Source organism: Danio aesculapii, chromosome 8 (genome assembly GCF_903798145.1).
Source record: "Danio aesculapii chromosome 8, fDanAes4.1, whole genome shotgun sequence".
Lineage (NCBI taxonomy): Eukaryota > Metazoa > Chordata > Actinopteri > Cypriniformes > Danionidae > Danio > Danio aesculapii.
The window spans coordinates 45,152,886-45,180,005 of NC_079442.1; the positions used below are offsets into that span (position 1 = coordinate 45,152,886).

The 27,120-nt window shown below is 33.8% G+C and overlaps 2 protein-coding genes across 2 annotated transcripts; one reads left to right on the top strand and one right to left on the bottom strand.

Moving 5' to 3' along the window:
• Positions 1-237: 237 nt before the first annotated feature.
• abt1 (activator of basal transcription 1) lies at positions 238-5,379 on the top strand. The gene is made up of 4 exons (XM_056464050.1): positions 238-380; positions 536-900; positions 3,003-3,178; positions 4,484-5,379. The coding sequence occupies exons 2-4, from the start codon at positions 561-563 to the stop codon at positions 4,859-4,861; spliced, it is 894 nt and encodes a 297-aa protein (XP_056320025.1). The 5' UTR covers positions 238-380; positions 536-560; the 3' UTR covers positions 4,862-5,379.
• On the bottom strand, positions 5,380-26,639 carry comta (catechol-O-methyltransferase a). Its single transcript, XM_056464051.1, has 6 exons — positions 26,509-26,639; positions 17,345-17,492; positions 16,319-16,436; positions 13,069-13,262; positions 7,640-7,771; positions 5,380-7,558 (listed from the first exon to the last, which is right to left on the bottom strand). Exons 2-6 carry the CDS (start codon positions 17,489-17,491, stop codon positions 7,379-7,381), a joined length of 771 nt encoding a protein of 256 aa, XP_056320026.1. The 5' UTR covers position 17,492; positions 26,509-26,639; the 3' UTR covers positions 5,380-7,378.
• Positions 26,640-27,120: the final 481 nt, after the last annotated feature.

Consider the following 27,120-nt stretch of genomic DNA (forward strand, 5'->3'; position numbering starts at 1 on the left):
TCCTCTGCTGTTCAAAACAAAGACTATAATTAAAGTGTTTTAAATAATCGTGCATTTTAGAAATAAATTGATATATATATTCTATTTAAGCATGTTTAAATATACAAGTCAACTTGGCAGATTAGTAAAACAAATATATATGTTTCGATATTAACGAATTATAGTACAACGGATTTGACGAGCACCTTCTCAGTTCTGTCTCTTTAAGAAAGCCTTGACGCTTGATTTTGACGTCACAGCCGCTTTCAGTACCACTGCCACATGTGTTGAAAGAGTCGATTTATCGCAACAATTTCCCTATAAAACATCTGAGAAAGGATTGACTTCTTTATGGACGAAGAAAGCTTTGTGAATGGAAATAGCCTGGTTACATTTTTAAAGTAAGAACCACTTTAAATACAAGTGTTTTTGAAAAGTTATTGATTTGAGAAGTACGCGCGCAGATATTACCTCTTATTTACATTATTTTATAAGCGGAACTCTCGGTTATGTGAGATTTTAATGGCTTTTTAACATCCTTCCTTCATTATTTCAGTCTCTAATCGTTGCTACATCCAATAATGTCTCTTCCGGAGACGAATGAAGGTAAAACACAACCTGTGGTCAGTGAAGACAGGTTAAAAGACTGTAAACCAGAGAAACACGAAGAGAAGAAAGCAGACAGTGCTGAAGAAGATGATGAGCAGGAGATGAACTCTGAGGATGACAGTAATGATGGTGAAGCTTTTCACTTGGAGATTGAAGATGATGAAGAAGAAGAGTCTGAGAAGCCAAAGGGCAAGAAATGTCTTCCAGGTATCGTGTATTTGGGACACATTCCTCCCAGGATGAGACCGAAACACATGCGGAATATCCTGAGTGCGTATGGAGAGATCGGGAGGATCTTCTTACAGCCTGAAGGTAAAACCGCAGAAACGAATACAGAATGGCTTGTGAATCTGACTGATAATCAGGGGCGGATTTGGACAATTCAAGTTTTGGGCCCAACAGTCCTAAAATGCACCCTTTCTACTTTTACTTAATTATTATTTATTTAAGTATTATTTTGCTGTTAAAATATCACTCAATCTTTTTTTTTTTTTACATTTTAAATTATTAGTTTTCGAAAAATTAATCTACAATAAGAAATTATTTTAAAATGTATGTTTTTTTTTTCATAAATTTGACTACTCCATGATTAGGAGGACAGACAAATTTGTGCAGATGTAACAATAAAAATATTTTATTTTATAATAATATTATTATTATTATTACATAACATTACATTATTAAAATAATATTATATTTTATTGTATAATAAATATTTAATTACAATAATATTTTATTAATTTGACCCTTAACATACAAAATATGATAGAAAATGATGTTATATATATAGTTTATAGGTACAACTGTGGTGCTAGGAGGCCACTTACCTCCCTTATTGGTTAAATCTGCCCCTTCTGCTAGACATTTAGTAATGGATTTTATTTTCGGTCACACCATACCAGGGGTGTCAAACTCTGTTGCTCGAGGGGCCGTAGCTCTGCACAGCTTAGTTCCAACCCTGCTTCAACTCACTTACCTGCAGGTTTCAAAGAAGACTGAAGTACTGAGTTTGACACCTGTGCACTATACAATAAGGTTTCATTTGTTAATACTAGTTAATATATTTTATACTGGCATGAACTAATAATAATCAATACTTGTACATCATTTGTTAACCATCGTTCAACATTTACTCATACATTATTAAAATCCAAATACATCGTTAACATTAGTTAATGCACCATGAGATAACATGAACTAACGACTTGAATGAATAACTTTATTTCTGTTGACTTGCATGAATATATACTGTAATAAATGTACTGTTCATTGTTTGTTCATGTTAGTAAATACAACCAATACAACCTTATTGCAAAGTATTACCTTATTTTTTTATTTTTCCATCAAAATGAAAATTTGTCAGTATTACAAATGTTTTCATTTGATGTGAAACTGTTTGATAAAATTATGAATTGTAAAGTTAAAACATTAATATTCTCTTTAAAAAAATGAATGAGTTTTGAAAACATTTTTTGTAAAAACCTATATGCAAACATTTTTCAAAATGACATTTGTGTTTTAAAATCAGAAGAAATAATTTCAGTACTTTACAGAATAAAATAAGACATTTTATTCAAACACATTGTAAAAAAAGTTTATTCAAACTTCACATTTTAAATTGTATAGTGTGTATATAACCAGAACTATTTACATGTTATTTTTCAAAAAAATATAAGTGTTTTAAAGGGAAGGTTTCCCTAAAAGCGAAAATTCTCATCATTTACTCAGTCTCATCTTATCCAGTTTCTTTCTTATATTGAACACAAAGGAAGATATACTGAAGAAAAACATTTTTGTTCCTACTATAAATACTATATCCTATATATTCTCCTTCTATATATTATATCTATGGCAGATTTGTTTCCCTCCAGCATTTTCAGAATATCTTGTTTTGTCTTCAACAGAGGAACCACTTGAGTGTGAGTAAATGGTGATTATTGTTTCATGTTTGGGTGAACTATCCCTTAAAGCATTTCATTAAATGAAATGTGCAGTTAATTTTGGCATATGCAGCAATATAAAAACACATACATGAGCTGAAGTTAAATGGATAGTTCACTCAAAAATGAAAATTTACTCACGGTTTACTCTTTAAAGTCATCCAGTGGTTCCAAACCTGCATGAGTTTCTTTATTCTGTCGAACACAAAAGAAGATATTTTGAAGAAAGCTGTAACCATTGACCTCCATAAGAAAAACAAATACTATGGAAGTCAATGGTTACAGGTTTCTTTAAAATGTCTTCTTTCGTGTTCAATAGAAGATGGGTTTGAAATGTTTAAAAGTTGAGTAAACAACACGACAGAATTTTCACTTTTGGGTGAAAATTTTTTTTTTTTTTTTTTTTGTTTTTTGCGTGGTTTTAATGTTTGACCAACTTTCCGTCCAGCTATTTATTTGTGACTCTCTTTCTAGATCGATGTGTGAAAAGAAAGAAAAAGAAGGCCGGCTGCAAATCATCCAGTTTTACAGAGGGCTGGGTGGAGTTCAGAGACAAACGGGTCGCTAAGAGAGTTGCAGCCAGTCTTCACAACACACCCATGGCCAACCGGAAGAGGAGCCGCTTCAGCAGTGACCTGTGGTCCATCAAAGTACGCAAGAGATACCATATTGTTCAGAAGTCTTTTAAAGGAAATTAACACTTTAATTCTCAAAGATGCATTTATTTATAAGAAGATGCAGATCAAAATTCTACACACGAGACCCCATAATGACAATGTGAAAAAAGATTGCAAATTTATTAAAAATAAAAAAGCTGAGAAATCACATGTACATCAGTATTCACAGCCTTTGCCGTGAAGCTCTAAATTGAGCTCAGGTACATTCTGTTTCCCCTGATCATTCTTGAGACCTTTTCCAACAGCAAACTAGTTTTCCCATGTGGTCTCCCATCCAGGTACTGACCAGGCTCAGCTCTGCTTAGCTTCAGTGGGTAACCGGTCTTAAGCTGCAGGGTGATTTGGCTGTGGCAACCTTGTGGCAATTAAATGCACCAATGTGGAGTAAAACACACTTGTTTACAAAAACATTTTAAAACTATAAATATAAAAATAAAGAATTGTTCACAGTGTTCAAGAATAGCTTAGTTTACTCCACAACAGTAAAGAGGAATGAGATCATCAGGATCACCTTCATAACGATTTTTCCTAGCTAATGAACGATAACATCCTCACAGCCAGTCAGAATCTATTGAAAATTAATACATTTCACAATTTTTATGTTTTATACTGCATTTTCGACCAATAAAATGCACTCATCTTGAACTTTAAAAACATATTATAATAAGGTACTAACCAGGCTCAGCCCTGCTTAGCTTCAATGAGTAACCGGTCTTGAGCTGCAGGGTGATTTGGCTGTGGCAACCTTGTGGCAATTAAATGCACCCATGCTGAGTAAAACACACTTGTTTCTAAAACATATTATAACTACAAATATAACAATAAACATCTCGTCCTAAAAGTCGTTTAAAAAAAAAAAAACAATTGTTAAAACTATGTATTTAGAATGAGCTGAAATAACACAATTTTTTGGGACAACTTAATTGCTTTGTTCAATTTACTTAAATTTGTCAAAACTTAAAAGATTTGTGTTAGGACAACATGAATGAAGTGTGTGTGGAACCTTGCATTTTTTACAGTGCACCACAACTTCAACAAAAAAGGTAGAGCAATCATATCTTTGGGATCATTTTCACAATGATTTTTCCTAGCTAATGAATAATAAAATCCCAAAAGCCCGTCAGAATCCTTTGAAAATTAACACAATTCACAGTTTTAATGTTTTCACTGCATTTCCGAACAATTAAATGCACTCATCCTGAGCAAAAGACACTTCTTTCAAAAACTTATGATGTTATCTAACAGTGGTGTCTCTCGCTCTCTTTCTTTTCCGTCAAGTATCTGCACCGTTTCCAGTGGTGTCATCTCAGCGAGCGTTTGGCCTACGAACAGACTGTTTATCACCAGCGCATGAGGACCGAAATCTCCCAGGCCAAGAAGGAGACCAACTTCTACCTGGCCAGCGTGGAAAAGAGCCAGAGCCTGGAGAAACTCCGGAAGAAGAGGGCGAAGAAGGGAGAGGTCGTGGAGGAGAAGATGTGGGACTACAAACAGCATCCCACAGAGGAGGAGATCCACCTGAAACGCTTTAAGAGCAAAGGCATTTCCAAGAAGAGCCTCCAGAAGGCGCAAGAGAAGAGCAAAAGCATCCAGGACAAAGCGCAATCCAACGTCTCCCTCCTGGCCAAGATCTTCAGTGGTAAAGCCCGGGATTGATGCGCTCAGAACATTCAGGTTGCTTTCAGCTTTTTTTTTTGACACAACATAGCATAATCCGGGAGTTTTCTTGTCTATAGCAGATGCATTTTTCAGGTTATTTGGCAACATACAGATTCTGAACTGTTTTGCAGTATTTTTGACAGAACAGATTTAAATCACATGTAGATTGTTCTGATTTCATAGCTTAACAGTAAAAAACGCTGGACCATCATTCTGGAAAAGTCTTTATTTCCCCTTGAAAACAGGCTTAATGTATTCTGAAAGAATAATAGATTGCTCGTTCATGAATTTCTACACTGGTTATGTTTCATGCCTGTTTCACACAAAGTAATTGTGTTGATAAACAAAGCTAAATATCTGTCATTAGCAGCATTGCATTTTTCAGACTTTTTGGGGAGATTTTGCAACGTACAGATTCTGAACCAATGTTTTGCTGCATTTTTGACCGAACAGACATAAACCACATGGAGATTGTTCTGATTTCATATCTTAACAGTAAAAACGCTGCACCATCATTCTGGAAAAGTCTTTATTTTCCCATGAAAAAAGGTTTAATGTCTTCTGAAGGAATATTAGATTGTTCATTCATAATTTTATACACTGATTCTGTCATGCCAAAGTAATTGTGTGGATAAACAAGGCTAAATTTTCATCATTATTTAAAAAATTACTAAAATCCCAATTATGAATTAAGTGGGTTTTCATCAAGTTGTTTAGGCCCGTTCACACCAAGCATGATCACTATAAATATAATGATAAAGACATACACTGAAATAAAAATTTCAAAGATGACTCCTTGGATTTACTCAATTTTTTTACGTTAAGTGGTTTTAAACAATTTATTTGGGCTGAATTTAAACAAACAAATCCCCCGTCCCCCTGCTCTTCACTATCGTCCGCGACAACCGACGATGTTCCGGGACCTCGCAATTCACAAATGAAGCACTGAGTAACAGCGATGAGTTCGGTAAACTAATGACCTTCACGGCCATTCACAGTAATTTCTGTTGAGCATGTGAACACAATAGCAAATCAGAGCTGTTTAAGAATGCGCCCAACAGCACTCAAATGTTAGCGGGAAATTTCAGTACCAATTGGTATCGGAATTCCAGTATCCTGACAGTACGCCCAGTATAACAGTACGCCCAGCACTGGTTATATTTATCGTTATCATGCTTTGTGTGTACGGGCCTTTAGAGTGGCTCACTGTAGTATTGGTAACCTAGCAACCGACAGTAAACAATGCAGGCATAATGGAGACGGCTGGTTGGTCAGATGGGAGTTTTTGGTCAGACTTTATTTTGATGGTCCGTTTGTTGAATTTAAGTTACATTGCAACGAATTCTCATTTGATTATAAGTAGACTGTTAGGTTAGGATTAGGGAAAGTTGACATACTTGCAAAGTTTCTTATAGTCAGTTAAATGTCTGTTAAAGGAGCAGTATCAACAGATATTAAGCAGACAGTCTAATACTCAAATGGACCATCAAAATAAAGTGTTACCAGTAATTTTTACTACATCAGTGTTTATTCAGCAAATGCATTTTTGTCTCCTATTAAATTATTGAAATTAACACTGTTTCATAAAAGATTAAAACCAAACTGAAGTGAGTGTAAAAACTTTCTTTTAAAATGAAATTAGGGGATGTTTATTTCAAATTGGGCATTTTTCCATCACTCGTTTTTATGTGCTACTTTAAATTGCACATTCACACACTCCGCTATTGAGTGTTTAACTTCCCCGAATGTGGGACGTTTTTCAGTACATTTTGTCTAAACCTGAACTTACCTTGACAAACTATTTTCAATTTTCAATTGGCTCAGTTAGGGGCTAAACTCAAGTTGATTAAATAATTTGCAGTGAATGCTTTTTTATAAACACTGAATAGAAAAAGAAGTGCTTTGCAGCTTTATCAAACAATCTTTCTTGAATTGTATAAGATATCGGCACATCATTTTGTAAAACATATCAAATATCTTCAAACACAGCACAGCAGATATGGTGTAAAGGGAGATTTTTGTTGTGCAATATATTGTCAATAAGCGATATTATTAACTTGATCATTTTATGCCGCTGATTATATAATGACTATTTAACCTTAACCTTATAATAATAACCTCATTCTTAAGATTATTTAGATTCTATAATTTGATATTAGGTAAATGTCTTCTTATATGTACTATTAAATGTCCTATTAGGTAAATGTTCAATTATAAACTTTGACACCGATGAGGTAGAATGTAAATGTCATTGCTATAATGGCTTTAATGTTGTTTGTAATTTGTAAATATATATTTCAATGGTAAAAATGATTAAGGTCATCTCCAAGTATTGCACGATAAGTCGATATGTTGATTATTGTGACTGCGTGTTAAGGACAAAGAGATCAGTTTGTTTGATACTTGGCATCTTGAGACACAAACGTTTTGGAGGAATCTGCATGTTCCTCTTTTGCTGGTGTCAACCCAGTTTTACAGAGCCATTCATTGCATCAGCTTCATGAAGTGAGATGTTCATCCTAAGAAGACTGATTTCTCCAGGCCGTCTTCTACTTTGGTGTACTCCAGGTTGGACTTGAAGTATCGGCTTTCATAGCGTGGGTCGTTTCTTACGTATTTCAGATACTCTGGAGTTCCAGGACAAATGACGTTATCTGCCAAAAGGACGGTGCCTTTTCTGAGTAAACCACAGTCCTGCAATTTTTGAAAACGTTTCTTGTGTTAGAAACATTCCTTGAGTTAAAGTTAACAGTATGTGTATTTTGGGGTTTTTACCTCAAGAAGTTTGGTGTCTGGAACGTAACGGTCTTTCCAGTGATCCAAAAACACAAAATCGAAAGATTTTATTCCATGTTGTTGCTTCATTTTGGGGATCAAGTCACCTGAGGGTCCCTCAACTAGAATAACCTTTAGAAAAAGAACAAAAAACAACAACATTTACCTTCAAAATACATCTTTAGTCCTGTGAAATTTGATTAGTGACAAGCATACTAAACAATTAGTTTCAAGGTTTACCACGGTTTTTGAAAAGTCAAGGTTTTAAAACTGCCAGAATTTTCTGATATACTGTTCCTATGGTATATGTACAGGTTTTTTTTACATGTTTTTTTGCAACCATTTTATTTGGTTTTAGTTTTTATACCGGCCCATGCCTACAACCAACATGGCTCTAGACTAACTTTTTGCAGTGGTGTGCCAAAACAAGTTATGTGCCCCCAAATTTTCGACCACGTTGCATTTAACGCTGCAATTTTACAATTTTTTTTAAAATAGGCATCCATGTCGGCAGTATTGCCTTAGAACTGATTAACTAACAATCTGACGAACAAAGTTCTTTATTTAAAGCACAATTCTACATGAAAGGTAACAAACTACCACCCTTCACTATCTCTGATTGGTTAAACCAGGGGTCACCAAACTTGTTCCTGGAGGGCCGGTGTCCTGCAGATTTTAGCTCCAACCCTAATCAAACACACCTGAATGAGCTAATCAAGGTCTTACTAGGTATACTTGAAACACCCAGCCAGGTGTGTTGAGGCAAGTTAGAGCTAAACCCTGCAGGGACACCGGCCCTCCAGGACTGAGATTGGTGACCCCTGGGTTAAACCATGACATGGGCCTAATGCGTGTTGAGAGATTTTTTTTTTCATTCGTTCATTCATTTTCCTTCTGCTTAGTCTCTATTTCAAAAGTCGCCACAGTGGAATGAACCGCCAACTCATCCAGCATGTTTTACACAGCAGATGCCCTTCCAGCTGCAACCCAGTACTGGGAAACATCCATACACTCTCATATTCACACACTATAATTCAGTTTATACAATTCACCTATAGCGCATGTCTTGTACTGAAAACTGGAGCACCCGGAAGAAACCCACGGCAACATGGGGAGAACATGCAAACTCCACACAGAAATGCCAACTAACCCAGCCAGGACTCGAACCAGCGACCTTCTTGCTGTGAGGCGACTGTGCTAACCACTGAGCCACCGTGTTGTCTCAATATTGACTTGTAAATGATTAACCTACTATCTGGTCAACAAAGTTCTTTATTTAAAGGACAAGTCTACAAGAAATGTTACTTACTATTGCCCTGCACAATCTCTGATTGGTTAAACCATGCCATGGGCCTTATTTCCCCTCAAATGACTGGTCACACTGGTGTGACCTCAGATTTTTTTTTTAGTCGCACAATTGAGAAATTAGGTTGCTCATGTGACCAAATTTAACTCTGACAAAATTGTTATTTTTCATGTGTTCAGTTTATACACTGCAATATATATACTTTTAAAACTTGCTAGTGAATTTCATAATTAATTACAAAGAAATTGTCCAAACAAAATGCTTATCCTGCTTAAAGTTTTTGTCTTGTTACTAGTCCAAATATCTAAAAAAATGTAAATGAAGATGCATTTTATAGACGAGTAAAATATATATATTTTTGTTTTCAGAAATGTCGAAATTAAGTGAGTTTTTCCTTAAAACAATCAAAACAATCTGCCAGAGGGGTAAGTAAAATAGTCATGTTTTAGGTTTGAAATAAGTTTATTTTATTAAGCCAGACAAATTATATTCATCTAAAATTCCACCTACTGATCTATATATACATGTAATTATGATATATAATTCTCTATTATAGAGAATTATAATATGGAATAAATAAATCGCTAAATATGAATTGTCATATTTATTTATTTATTTATTTAAATAGTAAACACTCTGAAACACAGTTTGAAGAAAATATCGAGTTTCCCACTCTTAATAAGGACTTTGTGGTGGCGTTCATACAAGACTTTTATAATTTTAATGACAAAAAATATATTGATATCAATGTCAAATGACAGAAAGGCACAGCATGTAATGGATTACAGTCAACCAAAAATAATTCAGACAACAGTTGGTCTGATAATATTTCACAACTATCAGTACTTTGTTGGGCGTCAATAACAGCCTGTGGTTTCTGCTGTCGGCCAGATTCACTTCAGTATTTATTTTCCCTGACTCACTTCAGCAGCTCCTTCAGTTCCTTTCTTTTTGATTTTTAGTCCACTGTATGAAGAAATTTCATTCATTCATTTTCCTTCAGCTCAGTCCCTAATTTATCAGGGGTCGCCACAGCGGAATGAACCGCCAACTATTCCGGCATATTAGGTTTACACAGTGAATGCCCTTCCAGCCGCAACCCAGCACTGGGAAACACCAATACACTCGTTTATTCACACACAAACACTACGGCCAATTTTGTTTACTCAGTTCACCTATAGCACATCTTTGGACTGTGGGGGAAACCATTTTTGATTTGACTATACAGTCATTAAAATTTGAACTTTTTAGGAAAGTTGTCCTAAAACTATTGAAATTCTCATGAACCAGAAACGACGACCGTAATTTTTCTTGGTATTATCACGCAGTTCCTAGTGAAATGGAATATTAAATGAGAACAGTGGGCGTGGCTTGTTTTTTATACTGCAAGCTGATTGGATGTAGTAAAGTAGGCATTTCATTCAGAAAGATCGGGAAATGGGTTTGGGGAGAGTCATTACAGATTCCTCCTCACCATTTCTGTTTGTTGTCAACACTGACCATTAGAGGGGCGTGGTTACATATGTTAGCCACGCCCAATACCTTAGACAGATGTAATCTTTGAATTTATCTTAAAACAAACAGGAAGTGCAATTTCAGACTTCAATAGGGTATATGCTGAGCTAGTGTTGTTCCCATACTGATAAATTTCCAGTGACCTGTTATTGTGATTTTTTTTTTTTTCCATTTTATACGGTTCCTTTTACAGCATCGATGTTGTAATGTAATTAAAATACAATCAGTTAAATAAACTTTGGCATTCATTTAGTTGTTCAAGCGTAAAACGAGACAAAAAGCCGTTTACTCGCATGCGCCCGTCAGAATCGGCAGGCTAGCGCAGAAGCTCTATTGAATATAATGGAGTAAAATAAATGCTCATATTAAAAAGACATGGTGGGGGGAATGTAATTTAATGCAGTGCTTCTTGTACAATCTGAGACCCACTTAATATCGGATATCGCTAAGCCAGTGGAGATCGCTGATTTTTAAAGAAAACTGACCTTAAATGCGCCGATTTTTGCATTGGCATACAGTTGACCGGAAGCGCTTAACCCAGGTTACTGGCTAATTCAAAGTCCTACTAGCATGCTTCGACATATACCCTATTAAAGATTACAAGTGCGAACAATATTTGTTTCTTAATGACATGCACAGATGAATTGTTCACCACAAAAATAGCGATGTGAGCTAACAAAATCAATATGGTTAGTTTTGATTTCGTGTTGACTTTTAGCAACACCCTTAAAACAATCTGAATTTGAATTGTGTTCATTTGAATTATTGACAATTGTAATTTAATAAATCTGAATTTTTATATGCGAACATTTATATGTTAAAAATCGTTTTAAATTTGAATTTCATAACCTGAATATTGAACATCTGAAATTTAAGACCACTGAATCAAACTTCAGATTTTTGTGTTCTGAATTCCTAAGTTGCAGATATCAAGTTTGTAAAAATACAGTGTCAAGTTTTCAAGATGAAGAAATTGACAACATCAAATTCAATATTCTAAAATTCAAAACCAGAAATTCAGATTCAGCAAAAAGTAGACGATCACCGAAAAGTCAAACCAAGCATTTTGCCCAATCACAGAGCTGCGTGAGTTTACTGGCGTATGTAGGGCTCAGGAAGAGTTCTTCTGCAAACTGACTATCGGGGGTCAGCTATTTTCAGTAGTATGTGTAATAAATGTATACATGCTTCAGTGAACCAAATTCATATGTTTAATTCAGTTACATCTCATTGATTAATTTGTCTATTTGGTTCATGAAATCAATTTTATTTATGTTTTTGGTGTTTTGAGGGATAAAGAGCTGATTCTGACCTGTAACCTCTAATGGGTTATTTCAGCAGAAACAGGCCTCTTACACCTTTACCAAAGTCACATTTAAGGACTACTTTTCAAGCTCTTTCCAGGTGCATTTTCAACCGTCCCAGCATTTTACAACTGTGGTAAATGACATTTGCATGCACACACTTCTTCATCAAATTATGCAAGATGCTATTTATTACTATATTCTATAGTACAGCATAGCATATAGTATAGTATTTTAAGGAAACGTTTAATTATGTTTGCCCAAAGCTCATTATCAACGCTGAAATGCTGCCTCTTTTAAATATATATCTATTCACATATAAGATGTCATATTTAACCTTACAGTTATATTTATTTGAATGATCTGATTTGCCATATATATATATATATATATATATATATATATATATATATATATATATATATATATATATATATATATATATATATATATATATATATATATATATATAAACATTATTTTTGGCTAAAATACATTGAAAACAAAACAGGTGTCCATCAGGTGGCACCAAATCTCTATCTTTGTCACTTAATTGTTCATTCAGATTCGTTCGAATCGGCTCATTTGAATTAAGTGACTCACTATGAATGACTCGCTCAGATATTTCTTGTTAACCTCGTTTAAGTGCTTAACTTTGTTTCAAATGGTAACAACATAAGAGGTGTTAAAAGTGTATATTGTTGTGAATGGAGTACAGGGAAAGCCACTTGATGAGTTTTCAACACAATGTTTGTATTATGTGACCCGAAACCGATAGCAGCCTTCCTACACAAAAAAAAAAAACATAGTTTAATTTTTCATTAGGCTATATGTATTTCCAGACCAGACCATTTCCATCGCTTTTCGGTGATCGTCTACTCTCACCTGTTGATCACCCCTGGTCTACTTTCTGCTAAATCTGAATTTCACGATCTGAATTTCTAGCTTTGAATTTTAAAATATTGAATTTGATGTTCTGAATTTCTTCATCTTGAAAACTTCTGCAGTCTAGGAAATCAGAACCAATCTGAAGTTTGAAAATATGTCTATAAAAATTCAGCCTTGAAAAATTCAGTTGTCTAAATTTCAGATGTTCAATATTCAAAACAAGAAATTCAAATTCAAAATAAGAAATTCTAATTCAAACAATTTTTAATTTATGTAAAAATTCTGATTTATTACAATACAATTGTCAATAATTCAAATTAACACAATTGAAATTGTGATTGTTTTGGCATATTATTAGCTCCATAGTACTTTTTATTTATTTTGATCCAAATGTTCACTACTAATACTTTCCTCACCTTGTCCTGAAGGCCAGCATAGGCGATGATCTGACGTGCAATAGCAGCATAGTCTGGGTTGAATTCGAGTGTGATGAGTTTCGCTCCAGGAGAGAGCAGGCGAGCGATGCGAACAGTAGAGTATCCGCAGTATGTGCCGAGCTCCAGAGCCGTGCTGGGATTCACCTCAGTCACGACTGAATCCAGTATGAGTCCTTCAGATACACACAGTGACACGCAATGAGGTGGATAATGACTGGAGAAAAAATCCATAATGCCTCATTAGCAGCTCTGTGCTATCGTTTATGCATCAGTTCTGTTGTCACACGAAATTGAGCTGCTAATAGGCACAATAACACACACTGTTAAACTTTGCTGCAATTTTACTGTTATTTACTGCAAAAATGGCCAGTAAAATGCCACATATACATTCTTTTCGGTTCACCGCTGTAATATGCGCTGCATTATGGGTAATTTAAAACTTTGGCATAATAGGAATTTGCGGTACTCTACTGTAATGATAGTAATCAAGGGCTCTTACTGTAGTTGAAGACAAAAATGACAGGTAATGAAAAAAATATTTAACATCTTGTATCACAAAATGAAATCAAAATCGACTGATGAATGAAAATTACTTTTGTAAACCATTTCAAATGGATATAATAACAATGAATAATATTAAATTCAGTAGTAAGTACTATAATTAAAGGTGTTGTACTGCTAGTGTAGTGTTAATAAATTACAGTGAAAGAACTGTCAAAAAATGTTCATACTATAAAATTAAAATGGGGTAAAAGGAAATTTGCCATAAAATATTTTGTGGTATAGCTGTTTCACTATCAAATGAAATTGTGGTAGGACCCTGCTACATGTAGGTTACTGTAAAGGGGCAGTTACTGGCAACAATGCTGATTATTTCAACACATTTCTAAACATAATAGTTTCAATAACTCATTTCTAATAACTGATTTCTTTTATCTTTGCCATGATGAGAGTAAATAATATTTGACTAGATATTCAAGACACTTCTATACAGCTTAAAGTGACATTTAAAGGCTTAATTAGGGTAGCTAGGCAGGTTAGGGTAATTAGGCAAGTTATTGTATAACGATGGTTTGTTCTGTAGACAGTTGAAAAATATATATAGCTTAAAGGGGCTAATAATATTGATCTTAAAATGTTTTTTTTTTAAATTAAAAACTGATTTTATTCTAGCCGAAATAAGACTTTCTCCAGAAGAAAAAATATTATCAGACATACTGTGTAAATGTCCTTGCTTTGTTAAACATCATTTGGGAAATATTTGAAAAAGAAAAAAAATTCAAAAGGGGGGCTAATAATTCTGACTTCAACTGTATGTCCGTAATTTGAATTTGAACAAAAACTTAAAAACTTAAAGTTTTAAAATTTGCTTAAAATGAGAAAATATCTGCCAATAGGGGAAAAACATCTTCAAAATTATGTTTATATTTCTTTTGCCATTGGCAGACATTTTTCTTGCTTTAAGAAAACGAAAAAAAAAAAAAAATATATATATATATATATATATATATATATATATATATATATATATATATATATATATATATATATTTATTTATACACTGAAAAAGAAAAATTTAGCCAATAATCCACCCTCACTGAAAAAAATGTTTCTAGTCCAAACATCTAAAAATTCCTCTATCGAGAAGCATTTTATAGATAAAAAAATAGTAAAAAATAATGTTTTGTTTACAGAAATAAGTCAAAAATGTTTTTAATCTAAATTGTTTATATTTCTTATTACATTTTTGCTTTATTTGCATTATGTATACAGCGTGATATTTGTAATTAATATATTTATTACTTGAAATCATAAACTTCCATTAATGTAAAAAAAAAAAAACATATATATATTTATATATATAAATAGTAATTTAAACTTAACTACACTATTAACTATTTTTGTTAATGACATAATATTTAACTGTAATATAAACAGTACTTTACTGTAGGACAGTAAGGAAGTATGTTACTGTATTCTAACGTTGCATTGTGAACATGACTGTATATTTTACAGTAAAGAAACTGTAAATACATATACAACCAGATAAATGGTGCTGTAAATATAACTGCACCTTAACTGTGTGTGTATGCATGTATATATATATATATATATATATATATATATATATATATATATATATATATATATATATATATATATATATATATATATATATAAAATAACTTTAACTGTTAAAAGTTATTAGTTACTAGTTAATTAGTTAGTTATTAGTTACTAAAAAAATTATATAATAACCTTAACTTTTCAAAATGTGACTGTAATACAATAATGTGCACCTTTTGTGAAGCTCCTTTGAATGAATAATTATTATAAAAAGCACTATACAAATAAACTAAATGTAAATACAGTGTTTTTGCGTAAAGGATTTACAGTAAGTTACTGTAGTTTATACAGGAAATTGTTAGAAGTTAATTACTATAACCATTCATTCATTCATCCATCTTCCTTTGGCTTAGTCTCTTTATTCATCAGGGGTCGCCACAGTGGATTGAACTGCCAACTTATCCAGCATATGTTTTACATAGCGGATACCCCTCAAGCTGCAACCCGGTACTGGGAAACACCGATACACACTCATTCACACACATACACTATGGCCAATTTAGTTTATTCAATTGACCTATAGCGCATGTCTTTGGACTTGTGGGGGAAACTGGAGCACCCGGAGAAAAACCACGCCAACACAGGGAGTGCATGCAAACTTCACACAGAAGTGCCAACTGGCCTGGGACTTGAACCAGTGACCTTCTTGCTGTGAGGTGACAGTGCTAACCACTGAGCCACCGTGTCGTCTGTTCTGTGACCAATACAAAAAATAATCTTATAGGAGGCTAATAATATTGACCTTAAAAATGATTGTTAAAGAATTAAAGACTCCTTTTATTCCAGCCAAACTAAAAGAAATAAGATGTTCCCCAGGAGGAGAAAGAAAAGGAAATACTGTGAAAATACTGCAAGAATTAAAAAGAATAGAAATGTTACTGAAGGGCTAATAATTTTGTCTTCGACTGTATGTGCAACTAGTGTGCAGCCATGCAGAACATGTCTATTGAGCCAGTAGACAGGAAACTGCCATCACTTCTCATTCAGAACAGGCAACCGTGAGCAGCCTTAAGGCCATTTACTCAAAAAAAGGAGAGCGAGAGAATAATGATGAGGAAAATCAAGCAAATGACAAGAAAATGAAAAGCAGACCTACTATACCTTTCTCGTCTCCCACATTCATGGCCCATTCGCTGTGTCTGCAATAGTGGTCAATGGCGGAGATGACGCTCTCTGGGTTTCCTTTAGTGGCGTTTTTCTGGACTGCTTTCAATATGCGCTGCGTTAACACAGATAACACATAAGCAACAAATTTCAGCACAGCGACGACAGAAATACATGTTCAAAAGAAGCATGGATGAAGACCATTCACACTTATGTGAGAGTTTGTGCTCTCTTAACTAATTTCTATGGTTAAATTGTGTTACACTGTTAAAACTTTCCTGTAGAATCTAAAGTAACTTACTGCAAATCAGCAAGAATACTTTTATAATGTTTACATTTATAGCATCATTTATCTTGCTCTATGCATTTACAGTATTGTTTTTCTTTACTGTAAAATAGTCATTTTCACAATCCAACTTAAAAATGCAGTAACATACCGGATAACAATCTTACAGTAAAATACAGTTCATTTTACAGTTAAATACACTGTAATTTACAAAAATCCTTTAGAGTGTGTGGTAAAATGGCAAATTTTTCTGGAATTTGGGCATTTGAAACATTTAGGGTAACGTAATAAGTCAGCAAAATATATCACACTGTTGGTTAAGGTTAGCTTTTAATAATAAATCATGAACAAAAGCTCTAGGGTTAATAGACCTAAGGTTTTCAAATATTAAAAAACAAAGTGACGTTTATTAACATTTTAGTTAGTTAAAATAATATAATGTATAAGAAATTATATATAGTGAGAAATAAGTCTGTAAAATAACAGAAAACAGGCCTATACTTGCAGGTTTTTGTACCATAATATACAACACACCACTTTAGACTATTAAAAATATTAATAAAAGTCACTTTTTTTTTACTTTTCCCGTTTAAAAGCTGTTGGAAGAAAGATCAGGATCTCATAATGCAATTCAAAAGCATAAATAAACAGGAAAAACATTTAAAAATGAATTTAAAAATCCGGAAAACTGCGAATTTACGGATATTTTTTACAGTGCAGTAAAGTGCGCGGGTCACCTGTGGTCGTGATAGTCCTGTGATGAAGTTCAGGAGCCGCTGATGGACCACATCGTGCCAGAGAAGCGCCAGAAAACCACTGCTCTGGCGGAGGAGGAGCAGGACAGATGCCAACACCACCACTGCTGCCAACACAACCCACAGCATCCTGATGGACACAGAAGATGAACCAGTGCAGTGACAACAGCTCTGACAGCACCGCGATTCAGGAAGCTGCCTCACAGGAAAACTAAAGACGTCGTCAGTGTCAGTCAGTGGAAAACACAGGTTAAAAGTCACAAGGAAAAGCGTGTTTAATCAAAAATTATTCTTATGGAAGATAATGAAACATTGAATATTTAATTACTAGGCCTAGGTTGCGACTGGAAGGGCATCCGCCACATAAAACATATAACCAGGTTTGGCGGTTCATTCTGATGTGGGGACCCCTGCATAAATCAGGGACTACGCTGAAGGATAGCGAGTGAGTGGATTATTGTGTATTTGTATAAATCGATTTTGTGAGTGAGTGAATTATTACATGTTGAAATAAATCGATTTTCGTGACTATCCATCTATCTGTCTGTCTGTTTGCATGCTTGAAATGGTTCGAGAGAAATACAACAGGAAGAGTTGCTGTGTGTGGATCAGAGTGCTGTGTGTGGTTTATTAAGCAGTGATGAACAAAAAGAAAGCACAGAAACAGGAAAATCAGACCCAACATTAACGACTGACAACGTATAACTGAAACGGGGATGATGACAAGGTAACATCTATTCTAGGCCTATCTTAAATCTATTTATTTATGTATTTGTGTTATAATGCTCATGGTGACACGGTGGCTCAGCACTGTCGCCTCACAGCAATAAGTTCGCTGGTTCGAGCTCCAGTTGGCTTAGTTGGCATTTCTGTGTGGAGTTTACATGTTCTCCCTGTGTTCTTGTGGGTTTCCTTTTGGTGCTCCGGTTTCAACCACAGTCCAAAGACATGCTCTATAGGTGAATTAAGTAATTGGCCGTATATGTGTGTGAATGCGTATTCCCAGTATTGAGTTGCAGCTGTAAGGGCATCCGCTGTGTAAAACATTTACTGGACGAGTTGGCGGTTCATTCCGCTTTCGCGACCCCTGATGAATAAAGGGACTAAGCCGAAAGAAAATGAATGAATAAATGTTATAATTTTCATTCATTAATATTTTTCTAAACTCTGTAAGATTTCCATTTACATATTTTATTCTTTATTTATTTAGTCATTCATTCATTCATTGGTTATGTTTGTGTTCTCCTTATTCTTCTTTTCAGCTTAATCCCTTTATTAATCAGGGATTGCACAGTGGGATGAACTGCCAACTTATCCAGCATATGTTTTACGCAGCGGATGCCCTTCCAGCTGCAACTCATCACTGGGAAACACCCATACACTCTCATTTGGACTTGTGGGGGAAACCGGAGCACCCCGAGGAAACTCACATGAACATGCAAACTCAGCCGGGACTCAAACCAGCGACCTTCTTGCTGTGAGGCAACAGCGCTTCCAACTGCGCCACCTTTTCTCCTTATTGTAGCCTAAATAATTATTCCTATTAGACTTGAGATGTTAATTAACAATTAACATTAACATAAACCATTTCTATAAAAAAAACATAAAAGCAGCACAACAAATATTATTTTGATTAATATAAACTAATATAAATTTAATCTAAATTATATATTTTTTTCTTTCATATTATAATGTAAATTTCCATTTGCATGGATGCAATTTTTCATATGACTGTAATAAAAAATGCTTTTATGATCAAAATAATCCCACTGATGATTTCAAAATATATATTTTTATTTATATATTTTTCATTTTTCTAAATCTTTGGTTTAGTTACATGTATGTATATATATATACATATATATATATATATATATATATATATATATATATATATATATATATATATATATATATATATATATATATATATATATATATATAATAAAAAGAAATGTAATTATATATATATATATATATATATATATATATATATATATATATATATATATATATATATATATTTATGATTTTACTTAATTTTATTTATTGTATTAAAAATATATAAATCAAAATAGAATATGATGTTAAATGATGTTTTACTTTTTTTTTAAATCCATTTTAAGGTCAAAATTATTAGCCCTTCAAGCTATTTTTTTTGACTGTTTACAGAACAAACCATCATTATACTGTACAATGACTTGCCTAATTACCCTAACCTGCCTAGTTAACCTAATTAACCTAGTTAAGCCTTTAAATGTCACTTTAAGCTGTATAGAAGTGTCTTGAAAAATAGCTAGTCAAATATTATTTACTGTCATCATGGCAAAGATAAAATAAATCAGTTATTAGAAATGAGTTATTAAAACTATTATGTTTAGAAATGTGTTGAACGATTCTCTCCGTTAAACAATATTGGAGAAAAACAAAACAGGGGGGTCAATAATTCTGACTTCAACTGTATATTCAGTTTTAATAAACATTTACCGATATATCTTTGTAGAGAAACTCAACAGGCTTTATGAGACTTTTCTCAAAACTCACTATCTTTTCACCCCAAAGCGATGCCACCTTTGGACTAAATGATTGATTATCTTGTGTGTTTTATGACATTCGGTCACACCTGAGCAAATACAGCAGCTCTAGCAGCAATATAATGATGCAAGATCACATGATGTGCATGTGCAGAAGCATTGCAACATTGTTCACAAATGATCCGCAATATTCAGTTTGCTCACTTATAAATATTGCATGAAGTATGTGGAAAAAAAGGACAAAAGATAGTTCACGACTTTAAAAAAAGTTGACTTTCATTGCTGTCGAAAGCCAAACTCTTCATTGCCTCTCCTGTTTCAGTCCTGTGGTGCTAGAAAACAGCCAGAGCTCCTTTTTCAGTGCTGAGCAAGATTTGGCCAAACGCCTGGAGAAGGAGATGAATTAGCGCAGCTTCATCGCCACAGCTGATTTATCACTTGCATGAACAGAGTTTGCCTTGTAATGGCTTGCAGAATGGTGATTCAGAAGCTTTTTTATGTTTTTCTTTTAACTGCCAGCTTTCTTTGGCTGGATGTTTGTGTTCAGCTCTTACTCTGATAGTCTTTCAGGCTTTAGTATCGTGTCAGCATATACCTATAAGTTTATAATGATTTATACATAAATATAGACTGTAAAAAATATCGGTAAATTAGCAGTTTTTTTATTTTCCCCCATTTATTTATGCTTTTGAATTGCATTATAGGACCTTGATCTTTGTTACAACATCTTTTAATTGTTAAAATATTGTAAATAGTAACTTTTATTAACATTTTTAATAGTTTAAAGTGATATTTTGTGTGGGTTGGTGTTGTAAATTACTTATTCTGTAGCGCATTACAAACAACTTTTTAACTTTTCTATAGGAACCAAAACACTGCTCTAAAGAACTTATTACACAGTGGCAATCACTTGCAGTTGGTAAGACATTTTAATGACTGCATGTATTTGCAAAAATTTTATAATTATAGAATGTAAATAGCATTTAAAATGACCATCTTCTATTTTAATATACTCTTAAGTGTTTATTTCTGTAGTTGTTATTTCTCCTGGTGACACGGTGGCTCAGTTGTTAGCACTGTCGCCTCACAGCAAGAAGGTCACTGGTTCGAGTCCTGGCTGGGTTCCAAAGACATGCGCTATAGGTGAATTGGGTAACTAAATTGGCCATAGTGTTTGAGTGTGTGTGTGAATGAGAGAGTATGAGTGTTTCCCAGTACTGGGTTTCCTGCGGGTGCTCCGGTTTCCCCCACTGTCCAAACACATGCGGTACAGGTGAATTGAATAAACTAAATAGGCCGTATGTGTGTGAATGAGTGTGTATGGATGTTTCCCAGTAATGGGTTGCAGCTGGAAGGGCATCCGCTGTGTAAAACATATGCTGGATAAGTTGGCGGTTCATTCCGCTGTGGCGACCCCTGATAATAAAAGGGACTATGCCGAAAGAAAAATGATTGAATGAATGAATGAATGAATGAATGAATGAATGTTATTTCTTCAGTCTTCAGTGTCACAAAATCCTTCAGAAATCACTCTTATATGCTGATTTAATGCTCATGAAGCATATCAATGATCAAAATCAATATCAATATTAATATAAATTCTCAGAAAATCTGAAAGTTCAAAAAGAACAGCATTTATTTGACGTTTACTTTCAATTTTAAACAGTTTAATGCAACATTTCTGACTAAAACTGTTTAAAATCTTATACTGACCCTATACATTTTCAACAGTGACATTAGGAATTTTATTAAAATACTAAATAGAATAGAAATTAATTATTCATTCATTAATTTTCCTTCGGCTTAGTCCCTTTATTCAATCAGCGGATGCCCTTCCAGCTACAAACCAGTTCTGGGAAGCATCCATACATGCTTACATTCACACACTCACACACACACTACAGCCAATTTAGTTTATTCAATTCACCTATAGCGCATGTCTTTGGACTGTGGGGGACACCGGAGCACCCGGAGGAAAACCACGCCAACACGGGAACATGCAAACTCCACACAGAAATGCCAACTTGCCCAGCCGAGACTCAAACCAGCAACCTTTTTCTTTGAGGTGACAGTGCAACTTAAGAACACAGTCAAAATAAGATTTTAAAGGGATAGTTTAACCCTCAATGAAAATTGTTTAATTATTTAACCCCTTATTCGAAACTTATTTACTAAATTATTTCTTTTACAAAACACACACACCGGTGACACGGTGGCTCAGTGGTTAGCACTGTCATAACTGTCCAGCACTGTAAACATTTAATACACACTCATCCATAAAACCCAAATCTATACAAAACAAAATTATTTAGATAGATATTTAAATTTATATCTAAATATAAATAAACATGTTCTCAAACAGGCCGCACAGTGGCTCAGTGGTTAGCACTGTAGCCTCACAGCAAGAAGGTCACTGGTTCGAGTCCAGACTGAGTCAGTTGGCATTTCTGTGAGGAGTTTCCTCCGGGTGCTCCGGTTTCCCCCACAGTCCAAAGACATGCGCTATAGGTGAATTGGCTAAACTAAATTGTTCGTAGTGTATGTGTGTGAATGAGAGTGTGTATGGGTGTTTCCCAGTACAGGGTTGCAGCTGGAAGGGCATCCGCTGTGTAAAACATATGCTGGATAAGTTGGCAGTTCATTCCGCTGTGGCGATCCCTGATGAATAAAGGGGCTAAGCTAAATGAATGAGTGAATGAATAAAGGGACATATCATCTCTTTGGTCTACAGAAATAAAAGCCCCTTTCACACACAGACCTTTCCAGAAAGAAATTATAAGTAAGTTCTCAGAAAAAAAGATCAAGCATGAACAGGCCTTTTTTTAAAATACCAGTGCTGGTAATTTTACAGATATTTACTGCTGTAAAAGGGGGATAATGTCATACAGGTTTAGAATATCCTAAGGGGAATAAATACTGACAGAATTTCATATTTATTGCAAGGGTTGAAAAAAATATCTCCTGAACTTTGACCGAAAAACCTTTTCTCCAATTTTTTATTTATTTATTTTTTTGCCAAGTAGGGGATATAGCTGCCAAAATGACGTTAATCTTAATCCATTCCTACTACTGAAGCTCAGAAAAGGACTCCGCGCGAACACAATGAGATGCTCATAATAAACTCCAGGCACGATCCACTGGAGACTCACACACTGACAGTCAGAGTCTGTGCGCTGTCAGAGCAAGCTTTAATTAAAGATGGTATCTCCAGCTGAACGTAAAAAAATCTTAAAAGCACACTGGATTCTTTGTATTTACTCAATGTTTTTAAAGTAAATGGGTGCAAACAATTGATATGAGCTGAATTTAAACAAACAAATTCAATTTAGTAACGATCAACTTAATTTGTTTGTTTAAATTCAACCTATTTAAATTGCTTGTAACCACTAACCTTAAAAAAATTGAATAAATCCAATGAATCATTTTTTTAAGTGCAACAACCAGACTAAAAACACAAGTGTGTCTCTTCAGCAGACAGTTTTACAGCTTCTCTTTTTCTCCTCCACACGTGTTATCGACCGCGTGGCATGCCAGAAAACTCAACGCTCATTTACTAGGCCACATGAATACTTAAGTCACTGCTTAATTATAGATTGCAGTCAGACTTGAGTAAACTGAGGGCGCCTTTAAAGGGACAGTTCACCCAAAATTCAACATTTATTTACTCACTTACTGTTTACTACAGTTACTCACCCTCAAGTTTTTTCAGACAGTTATTAGTTTGTTTTTGTTTTTTGTTGTTGAGCACTAAAGAAGATATTTTGAAGAATGTTAGAAACCGGTAACTATTGACTTCCATAATAGAAAAAACAAAATCTATGGACATCAGTGGTCTTCAGCATTTATTGAAATATCTTCTTTTGTGTTCAACAGAGGAAAGAAAAGAAGAAGATAAAAAGAAGATATTTTGAAGAATGCTGAATACCTTTAACTGGAAAAACAAATATGGATGTCAATGGCATTCAGCATTCTTCAAAAAATCTTCTTTTGTGTTTAACAGAAGAAAGAAAAGAAAAAGATAAAAATAAGATATTTTGAAGAATGCTGAATACCATTAACTTCCATAGTAGGAAAAACAAATACGATGGATCTCAATGGCATTCAGCATTCTTTAAAATATCTTATTATGTGTTCAACAGGGAAAGAAAAGAAGAAAATAAAAAGAAGATATTTTGAAGAATGTTGAATACCATTAACTGGAAAAACAAATACGATGGATGTCAATGGCATTCAGCATTCTTCAAAATATCTTTCTTTGTGTTTAACAGTAGAAAGGAAAGAAAAAGATAAATAAAAAGAATATATTTTGAAGAATGCTGAATACCATTAACTTCCATAGTAGGAAAAACAAATACGATAGACGTCAGTGGCATTCAGCATTCTTTAAAATATCTTATTTTGTGTTCAACAGGGAAAGAAAAGAAGAAAATAAAAAAGAAGATATTTTAAAGAATGCTGAACTTCCATAGTAGGAAAAACAAATACGAAAGACGTCAATCACATTCAGCATTCTTAGAAATATCTTCTTTTGTGTTCAACAGAAGAAAAGAAAAAGATACATAAAAAGAAGATATTTTGAAGAATGTTGAATACCGTTAACTTCCATAGTAGGAAAAACAAATACAATGGACGTCAATGGCATTCAGCATTCTTTAAAATTTCTTCTTTTGTGTTCAATAGAAGAAAGAAAAGGATTAAAAAATAGGATATTTTGAATAATGCTGAACTTCCATAGTAGGAAAAACAAATACAATGAACGTCAATAGCATTCAGCATTCTTCAAACTATTTTCTTTTGTGTTTGACAGAAGTAAAGTAGAAGATGAATAAAAAGATATTTTGAAAAATGCTGAATACCATTGACTTCCATAGTAGGAAAAACACTATTGTACTATAATACTATAGACGTCAGTGGTATTCAGCATTTTTCAAAATATCTTCTTTTGTGTTCAACAGAGAAAAGAAAAGAAGAAGATATTTTGAAGAATGCTAAATACCATTAACTTTTATAGTAGGAAAAACAAATACAGTGGACATCAGTGGCATTCTTCAAAATATCTTCTTTTGTGTTTAACAGAAGAAAGAAAACAAAAAGATAAAAATAAGATATTTTGAAGAATGCTGAATATCATTAACTTCCATAATAGGAAAAACAAATACGATGGACCTCAATGGCATTCAGCATTCTTTAAAATATCTTCTTTTGCGTTTAACAGAGGAAAAAAAAGAAAAACATTTGAAAAAGAAGATATTTTGAAGAATGCTGAATACCATTAACTGGAAAAACAAATACGATGGATGTCAATGGCATTCAGCATTCTTCGAAATATCTTTCTTTGTGTTTAACAGTAGAAAGGAAAGAAAAAGATAAATAAAAAGAATATATTTTGAAGTATGTTGAATACCATTAACTTCCATAGTAGAAAAAACAAATACGATAGACGTCAGTGGCATTCAGCATTCTTTAAAATATCTTATTTTGTGTTCAACAGGGAAAGAAAAGAAGAAAATAAAAAAGAAGATATTTTAAAGAATGCTGAACTTCCATACTAGGAAAAACAAATACGAAAGACGTCAATCACATTCAGCATTCTTAGAAATATCTTCTTTTGTGTTCAACAGAAGAAAATAAAAAGATAAATAAAAAGAAGATATTTTGAAGAATGTTGAATACCGTTAGCTTCCATAGTAGGGAAAACAAATACGATAGACGTCAGTGGCATTCAGCATTCTTCAAAATGTCTTCTTTTGTGTTCAACAGAAGAAAGAAAAGGATTAAAAAATAAGATATTTTGAATAATGCTGAACTTCCATAGTAGGAAAAACAAATACAATGAACGTCAATGGCATTCAGCATTCTTTAAACTATTTTCTTTTGTGTTTGACAGAAGTAAAGTAGAAGATGAATAAAAAGATATTTTAAAAAATGCTGAATATCATTGACTTCCAAAGTAGGAAAAACACTATAGTACTATAATACTATAGACGTCAGTGGTATTCAGCATTTTTCAAAATATCTTCTTTTGTGTTCAACAGAGAAAAGAAAAGAAGAAGATATTTTGAAGAATGCTAAATACCATTAACTTTTATAGTAGGAAAAACAAATACAGTGGACATCAGTGGCATTCAGCATTCTTCAAAATATCTTCTTTTGTGTTCAACAGAGGAAAGAAAAGAAGATATTTTAAAGAATGCTGAACTTCCATAGTAGGAAAAACAAACACTATGGACATCAAGGGCATTCAGCATTCTTCAAAATATCTTCTTTTGTGTTCAACAGAAGAAAGAAACTCAAACAGGCTTTGGAACAAGTAAATGATTGAGTAAATGATTTTCAATTTTGGGTGAACTGTCCCTTTAACACCGAGGCACAGTATTCACACATTTGCATGCCATGTGCGGGATGTGTCAAGTCTGATTTTGCTTATGAATAAATATTGAAGTGTGAAACAATATTGCTCGATGCATGCAGTTACATAAACACAACGTGTGACGGCAAGCAAGAAAGCACACACATATTTACAATACAGCATGCGTTGCTTTGAATTTCATAAGCCCAGCATAAGAACAATCTGTTGCAATATTGTGCCAAACAAGATTTCCATAATCTTACTTCCTTTTTTGTGGACGTCTTCACCAAAACACACACAGAGATGAGCTTCCCTTTTCTTTTCACTCCGCTGCCTTTATGCCTTTCTCTCACAAAGGGTTTCCCAATGGCCTTGCTCTCTCTCACCACTCTCTCTCTCTTTTTTTTCTCTCTCTCTCTCTCTCTGCCCTCCCTCTTCTGTTGGCTCTTTCTAACCTGTTCGGCTGGTTTGCTTCAATATGGGCTGAAAGACATGTATGGTCATGGGTCACGATAGAGGCTAATGTGGAAAGAGATATACAGTTGAAGTCAGAACTATTAGTCTTACTGTACATTTCTGTTTTACGGAGAGATCTTTTTACAACACATTGTAAAGAATAATAATTTTAATAACCTATTTCTAATAACCGATTTCTTTTATCTTTGCCATGATGGCAGTATATAATATTTTACTAGATATTTTTCAAGACACTAGTTTTCAAGCCATTGTATATACAACTTCTTAAGGGAGCTAATAATATTGACCTTAAAATGTCTTTAAATAAATTAAAAACTGCTTTTATTCTAGCCGAAATAAAACAAATAAGTTAAAAAAATATTATAGGAATTACTGTGAAAATTTCCTTGCTCTGTTAT

Coding starts and splice junctions, on each gene's coding strand:
- abt1 (XM_056464050.1), top strand. CDS start 561: ATGTCTCTTCCGGAGACGAATGAAGGTAAAACACAACCTGTGGTCAGT. Junction 901..3,002: donor GATCTTCTTACAGCCTGAAG/GTAAAACCGCAG, acceptor CTCTCTTTCTAG/ATCGATGTGTGAAAAGAAAG. Junction 3,179..4,483: donor GTGACCTGTGGTCCATCAAA/GTACGCAAGAGA, acceptor TTTTCCGTCAAG/TATCTGCACCGTTTCCAGTG.
- comta (XM_056464051.1), bottom strand. CDS start 17,491: ATGCTGTGGGTTGTGTTGGCAGCAGTGGTGGTGTTGGCATCTGTCCTG. Junction 13,263..16,318: donor GAATGTGGGAGACGAGAAAG/GTATAGTAGGTC, acceptor GTGTATCTGAAG/GACTCATACTGGATTCAGTC. Junction 7,772..13,068: donor ATGCTGGCCTTCAGGACAAG/GTGAGGAAAGTA, acceptor CTTTTTCTAAAG/GTTATTCTAGTTGAGGGACC.